Source organism: Schistocerca nitens, chromosome 6 (assembly GCF_023898315.1).
Source record: "Schistocerca nitens isolate TAMUIC-IGC-003100 chromosome 6, iqSchNite1.1, whole genome shotgun sequence".
Classification (NCBI taxonomy): domain Eukaryota; kingdom Metazoa; phylum Arthropoda; class Insecta; order Orthoptera; family Acrididae; genus Schistocerca; species Schistocerca nitens.
In genome coordinates this window covers 390,379,404-390,401,453 of record NC_064619.1, presented here as the reverse complement: position 1 = coordinate 390,401,453, position 22,050 = coordinate 390,379,404, and the positions used below count along the sequence as shown (strand labels likewise).

At 41.3% G+C, this 22,050-nt stretch overlaps 1 protein-coding gene across 2 annotated transcripts in view; it reads left to right on the top strand.

Annotated features, from left to right (window-relative positions):
• LOC126263142 (trafficking protein particle complex subunit 13) overlaps positions 1 to 22,050 on the top strand; it is a 255,521-nt gene that overhangs the window by 91,773 nt on the left and 141,698 nt on the right. For both annotated transcript variants that reach the window (XM_049960175.1, XM_049960176.1), the window contains one exon: positions 19,264 to 19,348. In XM_049960175.1, the coding sequence (XP_049816132.1) occupies positions 19,264 to 19,348 (85 nt within the window). The remainder of the gene's footprint in view (positions 1 to 19,263; positions 19,349 to 22,050) is intronic.

The window sequence follows — 22,050 nt, the reverse complement described above, 5'->3', positions numbered from 1 at the left end:
TACACGAACATTCCACGTGGGAAAAATATATCTAAAAACCCGTCCTTTTTTCCCCCTAAGGTAAGTCTTTCCGCTCCCGGGATTGGAATGACTCCTTACCCTCTCCCCTAAAACCCACATCCTTTCGTCTTTCCCTCTCCTTGCCTCTTTCCTGATGAGGCAACAGTTTGTTGCGAAAGCTGGAATTTTGTGTGTATGTTTGTGTTTGTTTGTGTGTCTATTGACGTGCCAGCGCTTTCAAACGAAAGCGCTGGCACGTCAATAGACCACAAACAATATATATATATTAGTCGTAAAGCTCCCAACATGGAAGACGCTAAGTAAAGATGGTTCACTTCTGGGGCTTCTTATTCTTCTTGTTTGCCCACCAGGTCTTCATTCTTTGCGAGAATTCAGCTTTTCTTTCTTCGCTCCATTTTGTTCCAGTTCTCGGCACTTTTGTCTCTGGTTTGACCTCCCATTTGTCAACTTTAAGTTTGAAATTGTTTCTTTTGTTCATGTCTTCAGTAGTAATGTTGGCTAATTCCAGATCTTTCTTTACGTTTTTGATCCATTCTCCTCCATTAACAAGGGATGCTACGTATCTTACTATTTTTTTTGTAAGTCTGTGATCGGGAAGTCTCATTATGTGGCCATAGAATTTTAGACGCCTCTTCCTCATGTCTATCTCTATGTTAGAATATTCTTCAATTTTAGAATTTTTATGTAATCTATACCCCTCTTTGGTCCATCTTGGTCCCAGAATTTTCCTAATGATTTTCCTTTCCTCTTTCTTCAGGTTTTCCATATCTGTTTTCCTTTTAAGTGTCAAGGTTTCGCTGGCATATAGCATTATTGGTTTAATTACCGACTTATAATGTTTAATTTTTGTATTTATAGACAGACATTTTTATTGTAAATGTTTTGGACCAGCCCTAGACCCCTACGAGCTTTTAATATTCTTTCTTGTTGTGAGTATTTTTCAGAAATTATCTCTCCTAAATATTTAAAGTATGGTACCCTCTTAATTTCTCCATATTTGGTTTGTAACTTAGAAATTTCTAGATTTGTTGTTGTAAACACCGTTTTCTCAAAAGATATTTGTAGGCCAACTTTTCCTGCACACTCTTTTAAGGTTTCTATCTGTTTGACTGCCATTTCACTAGAATCTGCCATTATTGCAAGATCGTCTGAGTAGGCTAAGTAGGGTATTTGTATGTCATCTTTTTTGGTTCCCAGTGATATTGGTTTCCAGTACTTTTCTTTTTTGAGTTCTTTTTCCCATTCTGCCATGACTCTATCCAGAACTAAGTTAAATAACAGAGGTGATAATCCATCATCTTGTCTAACCCCAGTTTTTATCTCAAATGATTTTGAAAGTTTTCCCATGAATTTCACTTTGCATTTTGTATTTGTTAATGTCTGCTCTATGATGTTCCGTGTCTTCTTATCCAGTCCTTGTTCTTCAAGAATTTTAAATAGTGTGGGTCTGTGAATTGAATCATATGCCTTTTTAAAGTCGACAAAGACATATACTGTAGGCTTCCTTCGCATTTGTCTCATCCTTGTAATCAATTTCAAGTTTAAAATTTGTTCTGGACATGATCTGTTTGGTCTGAAACCAGCTTGGAAATATGAGATTTTTGGTTCTAGCAGTTTTTGTGTTCTTTCAAGAAGACAAGCTGATAATATCTTGTATGTGACGGCAAGTAAGGAGATTCCTCTATAGTTGTTCACATCCGATTTATCCCCTTTTTTATGTAACGGATGTATTAGGGCACATTTCCAATCTTCTGGTATTTCTTCAGTAACCCATATGTTTTGAATAATTTTAACTAGCTCATTTCTTAAGTTAGACCCTAGACTTTTGAGAAATTCGGCTACAATTCCATCTTCTCCTGATGCTTTGTTATTTTTGAGTTTGTTTATGTGTTTGATAATTTCTTCTTCAGTTGGCGGTACAGAGTCTTGCTGTTGCGGGGCTTTAGTGCTGGATATTGGAAGAGCTTCTGTTGGTTCTGGACAGTTTAGTAGCGTTTCAAAATATTTGGCTAATTCTTCACAGTTTTCTTCGTCGCTTAGTGCCAGATTCCCATCTGATTTCCGAAAACAGACATTTTGAGGGATATACCCTTTAATTTGGTTTGCAAAAGTTTTGTAGAATCCATGTGTATTATAATTTTTAAAATCTGCTTCTATTGATTCCAGTTGCTGAGTTACATACTTTCTCTTCTCTTGTCTAATAAGTTTATTTGAAAGTTTCCGTGTTTCTAAAAAGTTTTGAAGAGTTTTCTCATTTTTATTTGAACTGTACTTCGCAAAGGCTTCTGTACGAACTTGAATTGCCTTTTCGCATTCCATATTCCACCATGGATGTTTGTGCTTCTTCTTCAGTGGTATTTGCTCCTTCGCTATTTTTGTGATTTTTTCCTTGAATGTTTCCCAGTTGTTTGCGGGAGAATTTTCCCATTTTTTAATTGTTTCTGATTCTGTTAGTTTTTGTAGGTCAAATTTTGGGATTGCTGGTGGAATTCTTGGTGTTTTCCTTCTTGGGGTGAATTGGACCCGAACTCTTGTGAGATAATGATCTGAGTCAATATTTGCACCTCTCCTAACCTGGATATCTCTGATCTCTTTTTGGAAGTTATATGAGATGGCCACATGGTCAATTTGAAATTCTCCCAATTGGCTTATAGGGGATCTCCAGGTCTTCTGTTTTCTTGGTTTCTTATTGAACGACGTTGAGCTGATTTTCATGTTGAATTGTTGACAAAGTTGGATTAGTCACATGCCATTTTTGTTGGTCAATTTGTGTGCTGGGTATAGCCCAACCGTCTTCCTGTATTTCTTTTCTCTGCCAATCTGTGCATTGAAATCTCCAAGAAGTATTTTGACATCATTCCTCGGTATCTTTGACATTTCAAGTTCTAATCGTTCCCAAAATTTATCCACATTGTCTAGGTCCTTTCTATTGTCAACGTTGCAGGGTGCGTGAACATTAATTAGGGTGTAATATTTATTCTTGTGTTTCAACCTAAGAAACATTAGTCTATTGCTAATAGTTTTTACAGATTTTACAAATTTAACTGAGGATTTTTCGACCATAAAGGCCATACCAAGCATGTTTGCCCCTTTACCAATTTTTCTGTCCGTTCCACTTTTGAAAATTCTGAAGCCATTGTAGTCAGTGATTTGATTATCAGGAAATCTGGTCTCTTGTACTGCTAGGATTTGGATTTTCAGCTTCTTTAATTCTTCTGTTAATGTGTATAATTTTCCGGTTTGTATTAGTGTCCGTATGTTTACTGTTCCAATGTAATCTTCATTTTTGGGAAGTTTTCCAGAGTGCTCCGATCCACTCACAAGTCGTGTAGGTCCGGTCTCCCCAGAATCCGATAGACCGGTTGCCACCTTTCTGCTAGGTGGGTGGATTTCACCACCTGGGGTACTTTTGTTATTACATACACGAACCATGATTTTACTTGTAATTGTATTTTGGTCTGACATGTGCCAGTTGGTAGGATCAAGGTTGTGGAGCCTTGAAACACAAATCAGCCGCCACTAACATGTGGAACAGACGCTGTCGGGAAACCGCCACTGACATGTGGAACCGTCGTGCCCTAGTTTGCTAGTTTTGGTCCACCCCGGGTATTTTATTTCCCCGGTACCCACCATATCTGGTGAGCATTCCCCTATCCGCCACCTGGGGAGGCGCCTGGTAGGAGACTAGCAACTCCCCCAGGATATATATATATATATATATATATATATATATATATATCCATCCACACATACAGACACAAGCAGACATATATATGTCTGCTTGTGTCTGTATGTGTGGATGGATATGTGTGTGTGTGTGTGTGTGTGTGTGTGCGCGCGAGTGTATACCTGTCCTTTTTTCCCCCTAAGGTAAGTCTTTCCGCTCCCGGGATTGGAATGACTCCTTACCCTCTCCCTTAAAACCCACATCCTTTCGTCTTTCCCTCTCCTTCCCTCTTTCCTGATGAGGCAACAGTTTGTTGCGAAAGCTTGAATTTTGTGTGTATATTTGTGTTTGTTTGTGTGTCTATCGACCTGCCAGCGCTTTTGTTTGGTAAGTCTCATCATCTTTCTTTTTAGATATATATTTTTTCCACGTGGAATGTTTCCCTCTGATATATATATATATATATATATATATATATATATATATATATATATATATATATATATATATATATATATTTTGTGCGCGTGCATTTTGGAAGAAGGAACTGATCCAAAAGCTTAAGCATTTTACCATTCTTATTCATCATGCCTGTCTGTGATTCACCATCCCCTATCCCCCCTGTGGGTCTGATGGAAAGAATAGCCCCAAGGTATTGCTTCCTGTCGTATGAGGCGACTAAAGGAGTTTCACACGTTTCAGCCTTTATGTGATGGTCCCCTGTATGGTTTGACCTCCATTTATCAAAATTTTCCAGAAGAGCGAGCCAATTGGGGAAGGTTGCCCTGATTGGTACATAGTGTCCATCGTGCATTGAGATCTTTAGCCGACTTTCATCATCGCATTTCAGTCCTGGTCATTCTCCATGTCTTGGGCGAGGACACCTTCCTGGGTGCATTTTCCACCATGCGCTATGCAGTGTCTATTTCTGCATCGACAATGACCATGGACTTCTTTACTCATCATATCCAGCACGGTAGCCAGGTCATTGTGGTGGGGCTGCCATGTACCCTGTTGGTTGTAGCCCCATGACCACACAGGGATCGCTCTGCTGATGCCTGTGCCTTTAAATCCCCAAGTATGCCAAGGGGTAGATTCCCATCCCCCTGTGGCATCGGGACTCCCGGCAATGGCCATCCTGTCAGATGGCCTTTGCTGCGGCTGGATGGCGCCTGTGTGGAGGTGCCCCCCTGGTTGAAGTGGGTGGCATCAGAGCGGATGACACGCAGTGAAGCGTAGTCCATCATCTTTTGCTGGTGGTGAAACACCAGCAGTCTCTAAGCATTCACGAGCTCAATTCAAATCACAGAAGTACAACCCCAAATCGTTCAGCTCCCTGGCCACACCACGGGAGGAACGTCAGGCTAAGGATGGCAGCTGATCTTATTTGCCCCGATAACTTGTATATTCAAGAGCTGATGAGGAATCTTTCATGACAATGAAGCCTCAGTTTTTTGTTGAGCATTTACAGGACAAGTTCGGGGATGTGGAGGGATTGTCCCAAATTAGATCTGGGTCATTCTTGATCAAAACAGCATCCTGCGCACAGTCATGGATGTTACTCGCTTGTGACAAGCTGGGGGATGTTTCTGTTACTATCACACCCTATAAGAGCTTAAATATGGTCCAGGGTATCACGTTTTTCACAAGGATCTTCTTTTGCAGTCTAACGATGAGCTACACGACAATTTAGAGTGTCGAGGCATACATTTTGTCTGGCATGTCCACCGGGATCCTTCATCTTGGCCTTCGAGGGTGATAGATTACCCGAGAAGGTCAAGGTGATGGTCTACCGCTGTGATGTAAAACCCTATACTCCTCCCCCAATGCAATGCTTTAAATGTTGCAAGTTCTGTCGTATGTCTTCCCGCTGTACTTCCAGCGATGCATGTCGATATTGCGGACACCCATCACATACCAATGCTTCATGTGCCCCCCCCCCCTCCCCCCATCTGTGTCAACTGCGGAGAGCACCATTCACCTTGCTTGCCAGACTGCAGTATTCTCCAGAAAGTAAGGAAAATCATGGAGTACAAGACCCTGGACCGACTGACCTACACTGAGGCTAAGAGAAAATTTGAACGCCTGCATCGTGTATGTATGACATTGTCTTACGCCACTGCTACAACAGTTGTGGCACCATCAGCTCCGCCAACCCCAGTCACCTCTCAGAGCCAGAAGACTACACCTGCCCCCATGATGGTTGGGGGCATTTCCCTCCCTGTTCCCCACTTCTAAGCTGGAGAAGCGTACTGTATTTACTTGAATCTAAGCCGCACCTGAAAAATGAGACTCGAAATCAAGGAAAAAGAAATTTCCTGAATCTAAGCCACACCTGAAATTTGATACTCGAAATTCAAGAGGGGAGAAAAGTTTTAGGCCGCACCTCCAAATCGAAACAAAGTTGGTCCATTTTAATATGAGACACAATATGGGTCGAATGAATGACGATACAGCTACAGTAGTTTGGTTCGAGTCGTAAGCTTAGCAGTTAAGCATTACCAGGTAGCCATTGCTGTGCATCAGGCGCTCCATCCATATTTATACGGGTACCCTTCCTTTTTCACGTGCTTCGTCTGGTTTGAATTGATTGCTTATTTTTCTTTGATCTCATAAGTGCGGTTCTCTTTGTTATAGGTGTTTATGTCACTCTAAGCTGAAAATGCGTTACTATACTGTGTCATGCATTGTTTGTCGCCTTCTGATAATGAGTGTTTACGGCCTGTCGGCGCTCGCGGCATGGCTTGCTTTTGTGCCCGCTACTGCCGCTTACAGTGAAATGGGAAAAAAAAAATTAAAAGAGGAATTGTCTCATTAGCGAAGCAATGGCAAGAGACTGCTATTTGTTGTTACTTACACTGCTGCTTTCTTTGATAATGATCAACAAGAACCAAATAATAGAATGCGTATGAGAGAAGATGTTCTGAACGAGAATTTGGCGAAAATTTTTTCCCTGTTTGAAAATCTTTGCATATGCTTCTTTAGTACGTTACATTACATTCTGCACAGAAATTAGAGTCATCTTAGATTTAAAAATGTAGTCAATTGCCGTGCTTCATTTCTGACACTATTAGCCATAAGAATAATACGAATATAAACATGACATGATATGTATATTCTTCTGTGTTTGCTGTTGTCTCACTCTAGTTTTGTAGTTTATTAGGCAGACAGGATTTAAATGAGATAGCAGCAAACATGAAAGAATACATCGCAAAATGTTTATATTCGTAATATTCTTATGGTGAAGAGAATACTGCATGTGATTCACAATTCATAAAAGTTCCTACTAGCAACCATCTCTTCTCACAGGTAGGAAAAAATTCAGAATGTAGAGTAGGCCATATTGACAAAAACAGTCTTGCCAGTCGGATTGTCGTAGTACATTGAAATGCTGCAACATTTGAAGATGAACAATACGGAATTTGTATTTACTTCGTTGGATAATGTATGAAAATGCAGTGGTCGAAACTCGGGGCGGAGAAAAAAGCTCGTCTTCCACCTTTTTTTTTAAAAAAAAAAAAAAAAAAAAAAAACATTAATTTACTGACGCAGAGGTTTTGGCGCCTGTATTTATCTTTGTGCCTGCAAAGCAAGCCTGTGTAGCGTACATATATTGAACGGCAGAAGTTAGTTGTGGCGGCACCTACTAACATTTTTCAGAACTTCCGCTTACTTTGCACTCGATTCTAAGCCGCAGGCGGCTTTTTGGATTACAAAAACCGGAAAAAAAGTGCGGCTTAGATTTGAGTAAATACGGTAAGTCTTATTTGGCTTCTCTCAGTAGGAAGGGGTCCTTTGGGTCACTCCCTTCCCAGGTTTCTGCTTGTGGGAAAGATGACATCCACCAGTGGCTGAAGAGCTCAAAAGCAGCAGGTCGTAGGGCTTCATGCTCATCCTCAGTACTGGAGACTGAGCCAGTTAAGTCCTCCCAGTCAAGGAAACCCAAGGAGCAGTGAGAGAAATTCAAAAATAAGACCCCTAAGACCAAGGAAATTGCAGTGGCACCCACATCCCCACTACCTACAAGCTCTGCCTCTGAGGATGGGGTGAAGATTCTGGCTTCCACTGAGGACCTAGATCTCGCCAGACCCACGGACGCCATGGATATAGACTGCTCAGGCAAAAAGTCAGTGGCAGCAGGTGACTCTGAGGCGTAAAGTGCCTCATTGAATGTTCTATGCCTTACCAGTCTCACGATGACGTCATCCTCCAGTGTAATTGTGGTGGTTTTTCCCACTGCCTGGCTGAACTATGGCAACGGTTCAGCTTTAAAACTGCTTTCTGCATTGCTCTCCAGGAAATGTGGTTCCTGGCAATGCAGAACCCTGCCCTCTACGGCTATAAGGGATATTACAGTAACCGTAGCAACTGTAATTGAGTGTCAGGTGGAGTTTGCGTTTACATCCTAAACTCAGTCGGTAGTGACACTGGGCCCCTTCAAACCCCTCTTGAAGCTGTGACTGTCAGAATAAGGATGACACAGGAAATAACTGTCTGCAATGTATATCTTCCTCCAGATGGTGCAGTACCCCTGAATGTATTAGCTGCACTGATTGATCAACTCCCTAAACCTTTCCTACTTTTGGGAGATTTTACCGCCCATAACCCCTTGTGGGGTGGGACCGTACTTACTGGCCAAGGCAGAGATGTCGAAACTTTACTGTCGCAATTCAACCTCTGCCTCTTTAAATACTGGGGCCGCCACACATTTCAGTGTGGCTCATGGTAGTTACTCAGCCATTGATTTATCAATTTGCAGCCCAGGACTTCCCCCATCTATCCACTGGAGAGCACATGACGTCCTGTGTGGTAGTGACCACTTCCCCATCTTCCTGTCACTGCCCCGGCGTCAGGCCCGTGGACGCCTGCCCAGATGGGCTTTAAACGAGGCAGACTGGGAACTTTCACCTCTGCTGTCACCGCTGAATCTCCCCCACATGGTAACATCGATGTCGTGGTAGAGCAGGTGACTACAACAATTGTTTCTGCGGCAGAAAATGCAGTCCCTGGCTCTTTAGTTTGCCCCCGGCATAAGGCAGTCCCTGGGTGGTCGCCAGAAGTCGCTGAAGCAATTGAGGAGTGTTGGTGAGCTCTGCAGTGACATGAGCGGCACCTTTCCCTGGAGCACCTCACAGCCTTTAAACGGTTCCGTGCCCACGTTCGCCAACTTATCAAATATAGGAGCCGGAGTGTTGAGAGAGATACGTCTCCACCATTGGGTGCCATATGTCACCTTCCAAATCCGTGCAAAGCTCAAACGTCTCTCTGAGTATCAGACCCCAACAGGCGTTCCCGGTGTTACCATAAATGGCGTGTTACCTACCGATACAAACGCGATTGCCGAGCATTTTGCTCAAGCCTCTGTGTCGGCGAATTACCCCCAGCCTTTCGCACTCTCCAATGGTGGCTCGAAGGGAACGTCCTCTCATTCACTACATGCCACAGTGAATCCTATAACACCCCATTTACAGAGTTGGAGCTCCTCAGTGCCCTTGCATATTGCCGCGACACTGCTCCTGGGCCTGATCGGATTCACAGCCAGATAATTAAACATTTCTCATCTGACTACAAGTGACATATCCTCGTCATCTTCAACCAGATCTGGTCCGATGGCATCATTCCATCATAATAGCGGGAGAGCACCACCATTCCAGTGTTCAAACCCGGTAAAAACCCGCTTGATGTGGATAGCTATTGGCCCATCAGCCTCACCAATGTTCTTCGTAAGTTGCTCCGAACGTATGGTGTGTCGGTGGTTGGGTTGGGTTGGGTCATGGAGTCACATGACCTACTGGCTCCATGTCAGGGTGACTTTAGCCAGAGTCGCTCTACCACTGATAATCTTGTGTCACTCGAGTCTCCCATCCAAACAGCCTTTTGTGGACGCCAACACCTGTTTGCTGTCCTTTTTTACTTACGTAAAGCATACGATACGACCTGGCCACATCATATCCTTGCCACATTGTATTAGTGGGGTCTTCAGAACCTCTGATTTTTATCTAAAACTTCGTGTCACTCCGTACTTTCTGTGTCCAAGTTGGTGCCTCCCACAGTTTCCCCCATATCTAGGAGAATGGAGACCTACAGGGCTCTGTATAGAGTATCTCTCTATTTTTAGTGGCCATTAATGGTCTAGCAGCAGCTATTGGGCCCTCCATCTCACCTTCTCTGTATGCAGACGACTTCTGCATATCATACTGCTGCTCCAGTACTGGTGTTGCTGAGCAGTGCCTACAGGGAGCCATCCACAAGGCGTAATGATGGACTCTACCCCACGGCTTCCAGTTTTCAGCTGCAAAGTCGTGTGTCATCCACTTCTGTCGCCTTCGTACCGTTCATCCGGACCCAGAACTTTACCTTGGTGACGATCCACTCACTGTAGTGGAAACCTATCAATTCTTAGGATTGGTTTTCTGTGACTTCCTCATCTTCATCAGCTTAAACGTAATTGCTGGCGGTACCTCAATGCCCTCCATTCTCTTGAGCAACATCAATTGGGGTGCAGATCACTCTACACTGCTGCGACTCTACAGAGCCCTTGTCCAGTCCCAAATTGACTATGGGAGTGTGGTTTATGGTTCGGCAACGCCCTCAGCATTGCATTTACTCGACCCTGTGCACCGCTGTGTGGTTCGACTAGCGACAGGAGCTTTTAGGACGAGTCCGGTCACCAGTGTACTGGTGAAGGCTGGGGTCGCTCCATTGCAGATCAGACATGCACAACTGCTTGCCAGTTATGCTGGACACGTTTGTAGTTCTCCTGAGCATCCGAATTACCATCTCCTTTTCTCGCCCTTGACGGTCCATCTCCCACATCAGTGGCCCAGGTCAGGACTAACGATTGCGGTTCATGTGCAATCCCTTCTCTCCGAACTGGAGTCCTTCCATTTGCCACCTCTACTTGCGGTCCGTTCACGTACACCTCCATGGTGTACGCCTTGGCCGCAGCTTTGCCTGACCTTTTGTATGGCTCTAAGAACTCCGTTAACCCCGCCGCTCTCCGCTGTCACTTCCTCTCAATTCTTTACGTGTTCCGCAGCTCTGTTGTGGTATACACCAACGGCTCGATGGTTGATGGTGTCGTGTAGGCTTTGCGTATGTTCATGGAGGACATATTGAGCAGCACTCCTTGCCAGATGGCTGCAGTGCTTTCACTGCAGAGCTGGCGGCCATATCTCGTGCTCTTGAGCACATCTGTTCATGCCTTGGTGCGTCATTTCTCCTGTGTACTGACTGATTGAGCAGCCTACAAGCTATCAACCAGTGCTACCCTCACCATCCTCTGCTAGTGTCCATCCAGGAGTCCATCTGTGCCCTGGAATGGTCCCATTGATCAATGGTGCTTGTGTGGACACCAGGACACATCAGAATCCCAGCAACGAACTTGCCGACAGGCTGGCCAAACAGGCAATGCGGAAACCGCTTCTGGAGATGGGCGTCTCCAAAGCTGACCTGCATTCTGTCTTACACTGCAGGGTTTTCAGGCTTTGTGAGACGGAATGGCATAACAGTACACACAACTAGCTTCGTGTCATTAAGGAGACAATCAATGTGTGGATGTCTTCCATGCAGTCCTCTCACAGGGAATTAGTTGTCGTCTGCCAGCTCCGCATTGGCCATACATGGCTAATGCATGGTTACCTACTCAGTCGTGAAGACCCTCCTCTGTGTCACTGTGGCTCCCAAATAACAGTCGTCCACATCTTGCTGGACTGCCCACTTTTAGCCACTCTTCAGCGGACTTTTAACTTTCCCAGCTCCCTACCTTCGGTGTTGGGTGACGATGCGTCAGCAGCAGCTTTAGTTTTACATTTTATTTGTGAGAGTGGGTTTTATACTTCTATGTAGGTTTTAGCGCACGTCCTCTGTCCCTCTGTGTCCTTCACCCTAGTGCTTTTAGGGTGGATTTGTTGCAGAGTGGCTGGCTTTTCCTTTTTATTCTCATGGTCGGCCAACCACTGTAATCTGCTTTCTTGTTTTACTTTCTTCTGTTTCTAGTGTCTCTCTGTTGTTTTTTTTGTCCTCTTTTGTTCCTTTTAGGGTTCATTGCCTTTCCTTCGTTCTTGTGGTGTTTGCTTTTTTCCCGTTCTGTGTTATATGTCTCATCCGTTTTATTCTCACACTTGTAGCATTGTTTTATTAAGAACAAGGGACCAATGACCTCATAGTTTGGTCCCTTGCCCCCCTCTTTTAAACCAACCAACCAACCAACCATCCCCTCTGTGTGGTTAGTAGCCATCTATCCTTTCCATATTGCTGTTATTCCATCCTTAACTTTCAATTGTTTGATTCTGCACAAATATTCAGTCAGATCTTGACAAGATTAGCATTGTGCTTTAAATGTACAATTATATATTCATGAAATAAAAAGTAGTAGTATCCTAAGACTATAATATCAAAGAGTCACAGTTGGAATTGTTTAGCTATTACAAATACCTGGATGTAACAGTTTGTAAGAATATGAAATGGAATGTAAATACGTTCAGTTGTATGTAAAGCAGGTGTCAGACTTCGGTTAATTGATGAATTAATGGAATACTAGTATACAAAGAAGATAGGTTACAAAATACTCTCATCTAAACACACATTCTGCATGGGGGAGGGTACCTTGTACCATTATTAATCATTCCCTTTCTTCTTCCACTTGCAAATAGAGTGAGGGAAAAATGGCTGCTGTATGCCTTCATATGAGCCCTAATTTCTCATATCTTCTGTTCGTAGTTGTTAAGAGAAATTTACATTGGCAGCTGTAGAATCGTTCCGCAGTCAGCTTGTCATGCTGATTCTCTGAATTTTCTCAATAGGTTTTCATGAAAAGAATGTTGTGTCTCCTCCAGGGATTCCTATTAGAGTTCATGACGCATCTCCGTTATACTTGTGTGTTGATTGACCTACCAGTAACAAATTTATTGGCTTGCTTCTGAATTGCTCTGATGATTTCCTTCAATCCATCCTGTTGGGGATCACAAACATTCAAATAGTATTCAAGAATGTGTCACACTTGTGTTCTATAACTGATCTTCTTTATAGATGAATTACACTATCCTAAAATTATTCTCATAAATCGTAGTTGGCTATTCACTTTCCCTACTGTCACACTTATGAGCTCATTCCATTTCATACTGGCTTGCAACGTTACACACATATATTTAATCAGCATGTGTCAAGTAGCACACTACCAATGCTGTATTCGACCATTACAAGATTGTTTTTCCTACTCATCTGCATTAACTTAGTTTTCTACATTTAGAGCAAGCTTAGTCACTCAGTGACACCTTCCCGCACACCTCAGCATCATGAGCAAAAGTTGGAGATTGCTGCTCATCTGTCCATCATATCATATGTGCTTTTAACTATAAGAGTGGTCCTATTGCACTTCCTTGGTGCACTCCTGATGATACCCTCATCTCTGGTGAACACTAACTTTCCTGGACGATGCACTGGGTTCTATCATATAAGAAGTCTCCGAGCCATTTACATATTTGGGAACTGATTGCAAATGCTCAGACCTTCATTGAAAGTTTGAGGTGGGGCATAACATCAAATGTCTCTGGAAATCTAGGAACATTGAATCTGCTTCATGCCCTTTATCCATGGTGCACAGGATGTCATGTGAGAAAATGGCAAGCTGAGTTTTGCATGAGTGACGTTTCCTAAATACGTACTGATTTGTGGATGGAAGCTTTCTTTCTCAAGAAAATTTATTATATCTGAACTCAGTGTATGCAGTAGATTGATATTAAGGACGTTGATCTGTAATTTTATGGGTCCGTTTATTTTACCCTTCTTGTATATGAGAGTCACCTCTTCTTTTCTCCAGTTGCTTGGGACTTTGTGCTGGGCAAGAGATTTATGATACAATCTAACTAACGGACTAACACCGTCGAGTACTCTCCATAAAACTGAATTGAGAGTCCGTCCAGACCTGGTGACTTATTTGTTGTCAGCTCTTTCATTTGCTTCTCTATGCCAGGGATACCTATTACTATGTCTTCCATACGGGTGTGTCTGCAATGGTCAAACTATGTAATGTTTGTACAATCCTCAGACAGAATGGCTTCTTAAACCTGAATTTTAAAACTACTTTTGCTGTCTTCTATTGCCACACCAGACTGGTGAACAAGCCTTTGGCCAACTCAGCAATTTACGACCAGAAATTTGTCAGGTTCTTAGCAAGAGCTTTTGCTAAGGTATGACAGTGAAAGTTGTTGTATGCTTTACACATCAAACTTTTTACAGCTTTACAAATTTCTGACAACTTTCACCATCATCTTGCTTCCTGGCAGATTTCTTATCAGCTCTCTCTCTGCTGCAGAGTAAAAATTTCATTCTGGAAACATCCCCCAGGCTGTGGCTAAGCCATGTCCCCGCAATATCATTTCATCCAAGAGTATTAGACGCACAAGTTTTGCAGGAGAACTTCTGTGAAGTCTGGGAGGTACGAGGCGAGGTATGGAGGGAAATAAATCTGTGGGGATGGGTCAAGAGTTGTGCTTGGGTAGCCCAGTTGGTAAAGCACTTGCCCGGAAAAGACAAATGTTCCAAGTGTGAGTCTCAGTCCAGCACATGATTTTACTTTCAGGAAGTTTCAGCATAATTGGTATTTTTCTGAAAACAGAAAACTTCCAGAAATGCTTCAAAACCTTTGTATTGAAAACTGTTTTAGAGAAGTATTCTCACCTGTGGTGATTGTTAAAATGATGTAATTGATAATAAGACTAAAATATATGTGGCTATTATGATTTGTGGTACACTGTAATCAAAGCATGCCTCCTGATTTAATGTCAGTACTACTTTCTATTACATTTATACCCCTAAAGAATCTTATAAATCAGAGAAAATTAATCCTCTTTTCCTCAAAAGTTATTATATGACAAATCAGGGGCTGTTACAATGAAGCTTCGTGGGTTCAGGTAAGCCGGCATTGAATGTCTCTCAGTGTGCAGCCACATCGATTGTTGTCCCCAGTAACATGACATCCTGTGGATTTCTTGGCTATGGAACTGTAGGAGACCATGATGATATTGGCTTAATAGACAGACTGCAGACATTTTTGTGTTGAGGTAAGAATGGAATAAGAAAGCTGGTACAACATTATGAAAAATGATTCAGTTGCCATTGTTAACATGTAGAAAAATAGTCTATGTATTTGCAGAGTGTGTTTACATAAACACTTTCTGATCGTCACATTTGTGTTAATTTCCATCAATATTGTGGGGTAAAAGAAAGCTGTATATAATATATTCTGAAGTTCTTTTGAACACAGCTTTTGGAAAACTGTCTTGAAGGATTAGTTTGAGAGCCCACATGCAGTGAAAATATTTTAGGCCTTGCAGCTACAAACAGGCATGACCGTATTGATGGCAACAGTATAGAGACAGGGCTTAGTGATCATGATGGCATCATAGCAATAGTGGTTACTAAAGTTAATAAATCAATCAAGCAGTCTAGAAGAGTATTTTTTCTAGAAAGAGCATATAAGCAGTTGTTGTTATCCTACACTAAATGGACATCATTTAGTTTCAGTATGATGAACATAGAGTAATGATGGATGAAGTTTAAATCTGTAGTAAATTGTGTTCTAGTGGAGAAGTATGAGCATAGTAGGTAGATTAAGCATGGAAAAGACCCACCGCAGTTTAATCACAAAATTTGGAAAATGCTGAGGAAGCATAAACTGTTACTCTCTTGGTTCAAAACAGAATGTGTAAATGACAACAGGCAAAGTTAGTGTGGATTCGTGTGGCAGTAAAAAGATCAGTGCGCAAAACATACATCTACGACCACCGTCATACCATCAAGAAAAATCTGATCCTACATAAAATTGCTAAGCAGGTCAAAGGCTTGTATCCAGCCACTCATTGACCAGTCTAGTGTGACAATACAAGATAGCAAAAGGAAAGCAGAAGTTTTAAATTTCATATTTAAGAAATCATTCACACTGAATGATTGTTCAAACATACCAACATCTGACCGTTGCACAGACTTCCTTATGGAGACATAGTAACAGGCATCCTTGGCATAGAGAAGCAGCTAAGAGAGCTGAAAACAAATAAGGCACCAGGTCCAGAAGGAATCTCATTTCAGTTTTACAGAGAATCCTCTACTGCATTAGTCCCTTAGCTTGCATTCATTGTAACTCCTGTATAAGAAGAGTAAAAGAATGGACCTGCAAAATTACAGACCAATATCCTTAACATTCGTTTGCCACAGAATCCTTGTAGATATTCTCAGTTTCAGCATAATAAATTTCCTGCAGATGGAAAAGCTTCTGTCCCCAAATCAGCACGGATTTAGTGAGCTTGCCGTTTTCTGACGTTATCCTGCGAACAATGGAAGAAGGGGCAACAGGCAGATTCCATACTCTTTAAGTTTCCAAAAATCATATGACATAGTTCTCCAATGCAGACTATTAACAAAGGTATGAGCTTACAGAATAGGTTCCCAGATATGTGAGGGACGCAAAGACTTCCTAAATAATAGAATATAGTATGTTGTCCTTGATGGCAAGTGTTTATTAGAGACAAGGTTATCTTCTGGTGTGCCCCAGGGGAGTGTGAAAGGGTCACTTTTATTCTCTATATACATAAATAATCTGACAGACAGGGTGAGGAGCAATCTGCGGCTCTTTGCTGCTGATACTATAATGTACAGAAAGGTATCATCATTGAATGACTGTAGGAGGATACTAGATAATTTGGACAATATTTCTAGTCGTTGCGATAAATAGCAGCTAGCTCTAAATGTAGAACATTGTAAGTTAATGCAGATGAGTTGGCAAAACAATTACATAATGTTCAAATACAGCATTAATAGTATGCTGCTTGACACAGTCACATCGATTACATGTGTAGGCATAATGTTGCAGAGCGATATGGAATGAAATGAGCATGTAAGAGTTGTAGTAGGTAAAGCAAATGGTTGGCTTCAGTTTATTGGCAGAATTTTCAGAAAGTGTGGTTCATCCGTAAAGAAGACAGCATACAGAATACTAGTGTGACCCATTCTGGAGTACTGCTAAAGTGTGTGGTATCCCCACTAGATCAGATTAAAGGAAGACACTGAAGCAGTTCAGAGGTAGGCTGCTGGATTTGTTACAGGTATGGTCAGTCAGCACTCATGATACAGATACTCATGATACTCAAATGGGAATCGCTGGAGGGAAGGTGAAATTCTTTTCGACACTACTGAGAAAATTCAGATACCAACTTTCAAAGCTGACTGCACAATGATTCTACAGCTGCCAGTGTACATTTTGTCAAGGACCACAAAGATAACACAAGAGAAATTGGGCTCTACGAAGGCATACAGACAGTTGTTTTTCCCTGGTTCTCTTTGTAAGTGGAACAGGAAAGGAAATGACTAATAGTGCACCATACAATAGCTTGTGGAATATGCATGTAAGTGTAGAAGTAGATATTCTGATGGAATAATTGGTATGTCTGCATGATTCAAAGGACATGATAACTTTTTAAATAGTATTTGCTTGCAGATAGAGCAATCTGCTGATAAACTGCTGTTCTATGCATTTTCCAAGGAAAAACTTTCTTGACATTTACATTTTTTATAAAAAGTTACATTGGATATGATCTTTTGTTAGTTAAAGAATCTATTGTCGGTCAGTAGAATTATAAGCAAGCTTTTTTTTTAACTCAAGAACTACAAAGAGTAGACCTATATAAAACGCATTACATTCTGCTAGTCAGCTGTTCTCAGATGTTTTCCTAGTTGAAGAGCAAGGAAAATATTACATATTTTGCACAACCAAAGATTTCATTACAATATTGTAATTACAAGTTTTCTTGAACGACTGGCTTATTTCACTAACTCAGTACTAACTGCAGTTCTTGATGTGAACTTTGTGTTAAATGCTGCGTTGAGTATCAATAAAAAAAAACCTCTGTGGCTTATATATCTGGGACGCATTTTTATCAGTTTTGGTATTGTGAAAGTTAATATTTTTCTTCAACGATTATGCTGTTATTACCTAGTAGTAGTAGTAGTATATATTTGTAGCAAATAGATGCAGGTTTTGTAAGTCAATGCTGAACTACTTTTTTATAAAACAGGTTATGTCACTTCTAACAGTGGAAAATCCAATATGGAATGTAACAATATTATGAAAAGGATAGTGCTACTTGTCATATAGCGGAGACGCTGAGTCACAGATAGCCACAACAAAAAAGACTGTCACAAAATAAGCTTTTGGTCAGCAAGGCCTTTGTCAAAAATAGTGCATCCGCCCACTATCCTTCCCACCCCTGCCACCTCACATTCGGGAGGATGACGTTTCAATCCCGCTTTCAGCCATCCTGATTTGGGTTTTCCGTGATTTCCCTAAATCATTTCAGGAAAATGCTGGGATGATTCCTCTGACAGGGCATGGACAACTTCCTCCCCCATCCTTCCCTAATCCACTCAGACCGATGACCTTGCTGTTTGGTCTCTTCCCCCAAATCAATTCCAACCCCTTCCACAGTGGTATTCCGCCGTCCATCGAACCTACACAATATACTCATCCATCCTTACACAACCCTTGCTCCCAACCCCTTACCTCGTGGCTCACACCCCCATAAGAGACCTAGATGCAAGACCTGTCTCATACATCCTCCCACCATCACCTACTCCAGTCTGGTCACTAACATCACCTATCCCATCAAAGGCAAGACCACTTGTGAAACTAGTCATGTGATCTATAAGCTAAGTTACGACCACTGTGTTGCATTCTATGTGGGCATGACAACCAACAAGCTGTCCATCCGCATGAATGGCCACTGACAAAGAGTGGTCAAGAAACAAGTGGACCACTCTGTTGCTGAACACGCTACCAAACATGACATCCTTCACAGCCTGTGCCATATGGATCCTTTCCACCAAAAATAGCTTTTCTGAATTGCGCAGGTGGGAACTCTCCCTGCAATACATCGTACATTCCTGTAACCCTCCTGGCCTCAACCTTTGTTAGTCACTGTCCTCACCCATCCATCCCCTTGCCTGTTCCCATTCCAGCAATACACAGCCGTCGTTCCACCATCACACTATCTTTTTACGTCACTCCTTTTCCACTACTTCCCCCCCCCCCCCATCCCTCCATCTAACCTGCAGCACTTCACTGTCAACCGCCCACGCCTTACTATCCCTCCCCCTCCCCACCCCAGCCTCCTCCTTACCCCCACGCAGTTGTCACGCCCATCATTCACAGGTGCTGCTGCTTGCAGTGTGGTTTCAGTTGCCTGAGACTACAGTTGTGTGTGAGTTGCATTTGCATATGTGTGTGTGTTGTGTGTGTCTACGTCTATTTTTGATGAAGGCCTTAATGGCCGAAAGCTTTATTTATTTGTGACAGTCTTTTTGTTGTGCCTATCTGCGACTCAGTGTCTCTGCTATATGGTGAGTGGCAACTTTCCTTTTCATAATATTGTTACATTCCATTCTGGATTTTCCATTGTTTGCTTTTCACTTCTTATATATATGAATTTTATGTCCAAAAAGATATGTAGCACCAGTGTTTTATGGCTGATGAAATGTGTTACCAAAGCAGTTAGAAGCTTTTTTTTTTTTTTCTTTATTTTCAGAAATATTTATCTTGGCGAAACCTTCTCAAGCTATATTTGTGTCCACAACGACAGTAACCAGGTAGCAAGTGATGTTTCTGTGAAGGTAATGATTTTTTTAAACTCTTGTGTTTCGTTTTGTGCTAGATATGTTGTTTGCCACATGCACTTTCATTATGATGGAAACTGAACAGATTGTTCATAAACAAAATACCCCAATGAACTGAAATAAATGTACAACATAGCCTAGTACTGCAAGTCTATGTATTTTTAGATAAAAAAAAAAGCACTACATTGCAGTCTCCTTTTGGGGCAATGAACTTTTACAATAAGTAGATTGAAAATCAGCTTCAACTGTGACTATATCTGTTATTGCACATCTAGTTTAGGAATCCCATAGCTCAATTGTCAGGTGCCACCCATCACATGGTTTCTTATGTCACATGTGTGGGACAGGCAATCCAGTTAATTACAAAAGATCTACCAAGTGTACAAGTATAAAATGCAGATTTCAGACAACAGATGTCGCACAAATGCAGTGTGTGCTATAAAGATTTGACATTGTGCCATTTGTTGTATCATAAACAAGTGAAAGACACTCACACGAGTGATAAAATGGAACCAGGTGTGCGTAGCGTTGTTGTGTTTGTTCAATATGTTGAAATTTGTACCGAACAAAGAGCATTCACAGGCAGAGTTAATTGTTTATATTCATTTGAAGAAAACTGGTGCTGAATCGTACCAGTTACTTAGAGAAGCTTACGGTGAACATGCTCCATCGCAAGATGTGTGTGAATGATGGTTTCGGCATTTCGAAAATGGTGGCTTCGATGTTACGAATAAGGAACGTGGAAAACTGCCAAAAAAATATGAAGATGTGGAATTGGAAGCATTGTTCAATGAAGATATTCACAAACACAAAAACGACTTGCCGAGCAATTGGGTGTTAGTCAACAAGCTGTTTCCAATTGGCTATGAGAGATGAGAAAGATTCAGCAGACTGGTAGATGGGTACTACAAGTTGAACAACAGGCAAATAGAAAAGCGCAAAAAAAAATTGAAATTTTGCTCATTCGACAGTGTAAAAGGAAGCCATTTTTGCGTTGTATAGTTACAGGGAATGAAAAGTGGTTCTATTTTTGAGAATTCCAACTCATGGACAAAATGAAACAGAAAATGGAATATGCAAATAATCGTGAAAAATTCAGTTACTTGCTCTTGTGCCACCAACTTGGTCTCGACAGAAAGTCAGTTCCCAATTTCAGGTTTCTGAATATTTGGTATGACAAGCAAGAGCTCTTTTAATAAAGAAGGGTATTTTATTGATGGCTGAGCAGAAAAGAGGAAAGACATTGCCACATGATACCGTGCAAAGAGTAAAGAGATTTTATTTGGATGATGAAAACACAAGAATAACGCCTGGGGGAAAAAAGATAAAGTGAGCACCACCAAAAATACCCATGAACAAAAGCATCTTCTTTTAAGTAATTTAACTGAACTGTATTCTCTCTCTCTCTATTTTTTTTTTAAAAAAAAAGTATCCTGAAGACAAAGTAGGATTCTCAAATGTTCCTTCTCTTCAACCAAAACAGTGTATACTTGCAGGATCATCAGGAACACATACTGTATGTGTGTGCATTTACCACCAAAACATTAAATTGCTTCTGAATTCCATTTCTATTAAAGAAACATACCAAGATCTAATTAAAATAACAACATGTGATATAAATAACCGAGCCTACATGCTTCGTCTGTCTGGAAAAATGCCCCATCAGTTCATTGCTTCAAATCCACTTGGAAAATGAAATAGAAGACTATGATCCTGATGAGATGGTTCAATACAGTCAATGGGCACAAACTGATAGAATGACTTTTAAAGTGTTCAAATCACTTCTGTATCAGAATTGTGTGACACTAATTAAGAAAATTAAAAAAACTTACGCTTCCTTTTTTTCTCAATTACAGTCTGATTATCTGAAAATGAAGAAGGAAACACCTGATGAAGGATCACTGTTAATTTTAATGGATTTCAGTGAAAATCTCAATTTTGTTGCTCAAGATGAACTAAGGGGTACCATAGGAACAATGGCAGCTGCACTCTGCACACTTACAAAAAGGACACACATTTGCATGCAAAAAATATTTGTATTGTTCCTGATGATCTAGAACATGAGGTAGCCTTCATGTACCAGACTAAGAAGATAATACTGAATTTTTTAAATTGTGTATTTCCAGAAATGTATCTTGTGTATGTTGAATATTTCACTGATGGTTGTGCTGCACAAAATAAAAATTGTAAGAATTTTAGAAATATCTTCTACCATGAATACGACTTCAACATAAAGTGCAGCTGGTTCTTGTTTGCTACCAGCAATGGCAAATCTCCCTGTGATGGTATTGGTGGCACTGTTAAAAGACTTGTCACAAAAACAAGTTTTCAAAGAGTTTATAAAGATCAAATACCTACAGCTTCACAGGTATTTGAATTATGTCACGAGAACCAGCAAATGCATTTCAGTTCTCTTTGTTTCAAAAGATGAAATGGTACAAGTCAGACTTTCTCAGAATTTCACAAGTGCAAAAAACAATTCTGTGCATCACATTGTACCAATACCACCAACCAAAATGGGAGCAAAAAGGCTGAGCTGTGATAGGGATTATACTATTGTGCATGATTTCTCAGATGCACTTCTGCCACTAATGCCAGAATGCACTGTGCAGCCCAACTGCTATGTCACATGTGCATATGACTCTTCTTGGTATTTGGGAATTGTTGAGAAGATGAATTGCAAAGGAGGAGATGTTACA